The sequence below is a fragment of the Dendroctonus ponderosae genome, unplaced genomic scaffold (assembly GCF_020466585.1).
Source record: "Dendroctonus ponderosae isolate FM_Combo_2020 unplaced genomic scaffold, Dpon_F_20191213v2 Dpon_F_20191213_11, whole genome shotgun sequence".
Taxonomy (NCBI): Eukaryota; Metazoa; Arthropoda; class Insecta; order Coleoptera; family Curculionidae; genus Dendroctonus; species Dendroctonus ponderosae.
Window position 1 is genome coordinate 7683528 of NW_026017213.1, and position 2909 is coordinate 7686436.

The following is a 2909-nucleotide window of genomic DNA, read 5'->3' on the forward strand; positions in this document are numbered from 1 at the left end:
AGCTTCTAAGGATTGTTCAGATATTTCTCGCCGTTTGCGTGTTATGAGCTCGTAAACTTTGACTGCCCGATAAAAGTCGACAGTTTTGCTTCTAATTTTTTATAGGTTAGGAATTTTGCGTTAAACCTTGATTGAAAAAGACAGTTCAAGCGATGCTCTATCGCAAAGATTCTAAGAATTGTTCAGATATTTCTAGCCGTTTGCGTGTTATGAGCTCGTAAACTTTTACTGACCGTTAAAAGTCGACAGTTTTGCTTCTAACTTTTGATAGGTTAGGAGTTTTGCGTTAAACCTTGACAGAAAAAGACAGTTCTAGCGATGCTCTATCGCAAAGCTTCTAAGGATTGTTCAGCTATTTCTCGCCGTTTTGCGCTCCTAAACTTCGACGGCCCATTAAAAGTCCACAGTTTTGCTTCTAACTTTTTATAGGTTAGGAATTTTGCGTTAAACCTTGATAGAAACTAACAGTTCTAGCGATGCTCTATCGCAAAGGTTCTAAGGATTGTTAAGATATTTTCTCCAGATTCCGAGTTATAAGCTCGAAAAGGTTCGGCTTCTTAAAATTGGCTATTTTGGCTTCTAACTTTTAAGTCTAGAAATTTAAGCAAGATGCAAAGACAACTCTGGATAAGATCTTTCCAAGAGGTCGTAAAAACTGATATCTGATCAAGCACCTGAAATGGGGCAAAGCTCTGTTGTATGCTTTTGCAGCAAAATGCAAAAAAAATAATCAAGAAATTACGTACACACTTTATACACGATTTGTTAATTCACTCTGAACATTTGTTTGCTTTGCTATCTTGAATTGGAATGAACTATACGCCTAAACCATCAAACATCGGTTTCAATGCGAGCAAATCAAGCTTCAATTACGACAAAGATTACATTACGAAAACCACGCAATCCCCGACCAAAACCGGCTGAAAATCACAAACCAAGCCCTCGTCTTGTCGCTTGCATCATCTCATATATAACCACATGTTTCCACAATATTTAATCGAGTCGTGTTCTACAACGATGTCCTTTATCGAGCCTCCGATTCGATACAGATGAGTGAAAAGCCCACACAGGTTCATTAGCATTCAGTGAAACAGAAACAGACTGGAACTGAGGAAGAGGATTCGAGAAAAACGCATTTATTTCAGTGGTCATTTTCGGCTATTTATTCTGCTTTAAACCCAAACAACCGACAGAAAATGAACGAAATCACTTGGCCGTCTGGTGCAAACACCTTGCACGTGCCCGTTCAGGCAGGTGGAAAGGTCGATTTCAACAAAGCCTTTACGAGGCCCAGACCAGATATTGTCTTATCAAACAGCAGTCGTTAAAAATTAATCTCAAGAAGACGGGTTTTCTTCTGCTGTGTTGTTTACTTAAAAAGCCGCTTAACAACTTAATGCCTGGATGTGAATGGCGTGCCATAGATAAGCCCAGAGTGTTTCAAGAAGGCTTCGATTGCCTGCAGCAGCAGGCGAATAATGCCAGTCTAATTTTAGCCCTCAGAGCCACACTTATAATGTACCGAAAGGTCACTGATAAAGGCCCAACCTGCTCCTTTGACCTTTGCCATTGTGATCAATCACTCGATTTCCTGACCTGAAAAGAAGACTATTTAAAAATCGGGCTCGACTGGCAGTCCAGTCACATACGCTGATAAAATCAGGCATTCATGACTATGAATGGTTGATGGTGTAAACCCTCCAAATGCAGCTTTTGAATATTCAAAAACTATTGCAAAACCATATTCATTACCCAGTTGGTAATGAATGCTTTATCCCCTGCTGTGTATGAAACGAGGGAACACATGATTAGTCTCTGTGTTTAATGTTTTCGGCAGGAACCCCAAATATTAGGGTGAACTGAAGGGATCAATATGGGACTTAACCTAAGCCAACTGTACATTGGCTTGTGCGGTTTTCTCTTCGGCTGGGTGTTGGCTGTGAGTTTGCTCGCTATTTTTAGCCAAGGGATGGCAATCAAGCAATTTCCAGATGGATTTACTTAGTCGACTAATTGGGCGACGGTAACAAAACAAACAAGTCAGGCGCTGAGTTTGCAGGAAATCTGCTGATGCAAAAACCCTGATACCAGCAGTTTTTTAACAACAAAACCCAGTAGATTGACGCCCAAAACAAGTGGCTCAAGCCCCTTACCTGCAGTTACAGTATCGCTTAGGTTGTACTTCTCCTTGGCTTTAGGGAAGTCCTTCAACTTCCTATTGCTCAATTTGAGGTCGCCGCTCTGGTTCGCCTCCTCTAAAATCCGCTCCAAAGACCTGGTTAGATGGTTCTGAATGTGTCCGTTTATAGTAGGAACCATCACTGCCATCGTGCATTTCACTTTTTGACTTATACACAGCGAATCATTCACATTCGATTAAGACCGCAAACATTACGGTTTTTCGCTGGAAAACGCTGGAAAAACCACATGAACCGCACTCAACAACCAAACGCTCCAAACTGAAAGAGAATGTCAACTTGTCAACTAGTCAGGGTGGCCAACTTCAAACGCGTATTACCGTACTAGCCATTTGAAAATACCGTATCTTACCGTACCGAGATTTTGAACCAGAAAGTCTTCAATCTGGATTGCATGAATCTCCATGCAATCACGCATTCGATATCAAACCACAAATACAAAACTCAAACAAAAAATATATAAATTAATATTTATGTTGGTAGCCATCAACCACCCATCAACAAAGTCAATGGTCGATTGAGTAATGCATCGTTGCCGTTAATTATTAACTCCCAATTAGTCAACACCATGTGTAGTTTTTCCTCAATGGATTTGATAAGGAAACAAAATCATTATCTTGACATTACATGCCATAAATATAACAACATGGCAACATAAGCTTTGGGATAGCTGGCGCTCAGGGGTGGATCCAGCTTTAAATTCCGGGGGGG

At 40.7% G+C, this 2909-nt stretch overlaps 1 protein-coding gene and 1 long non-coding RNA gene across 2 annotated transcripts in view; both read right to left on the reverse strand.

Annotated features, from left to right (window-relative positions):
• Positions 1-2490, reverse strand: part of LOC125502966 (leucine-rich repeat and calponin homology domain-containing protein-like) — a 4849-nt gene extending 2359 nt beyond the window's left edge. The window contains exon 1 of the mRNA XM_048662583.1: positions 2154-2490. Within this exon, the coding sequence (XP_048518540.1) occupies positions 2154-2328 (175 nt within the window). The 5' untranslated portion in view covers positions 2329-2490. The remainder of the gene's footprint in view (positions 1-2153) is intronic.
• LOC125502967 lies at positions 1140-2147 on the reverse strand. Its single transcript, XR_007280634.1, has 2 exons — positions 1650-2147; positions 1140-1596 (listed from the first exon to the last, which is right to left on the reverse strand). It is a non-coding gene; the product is annotated as an uncharacterized LOC125502967 (long non-coding RNA).
• Positions 2491-2909: the final 419 nt, after the last annotated feature.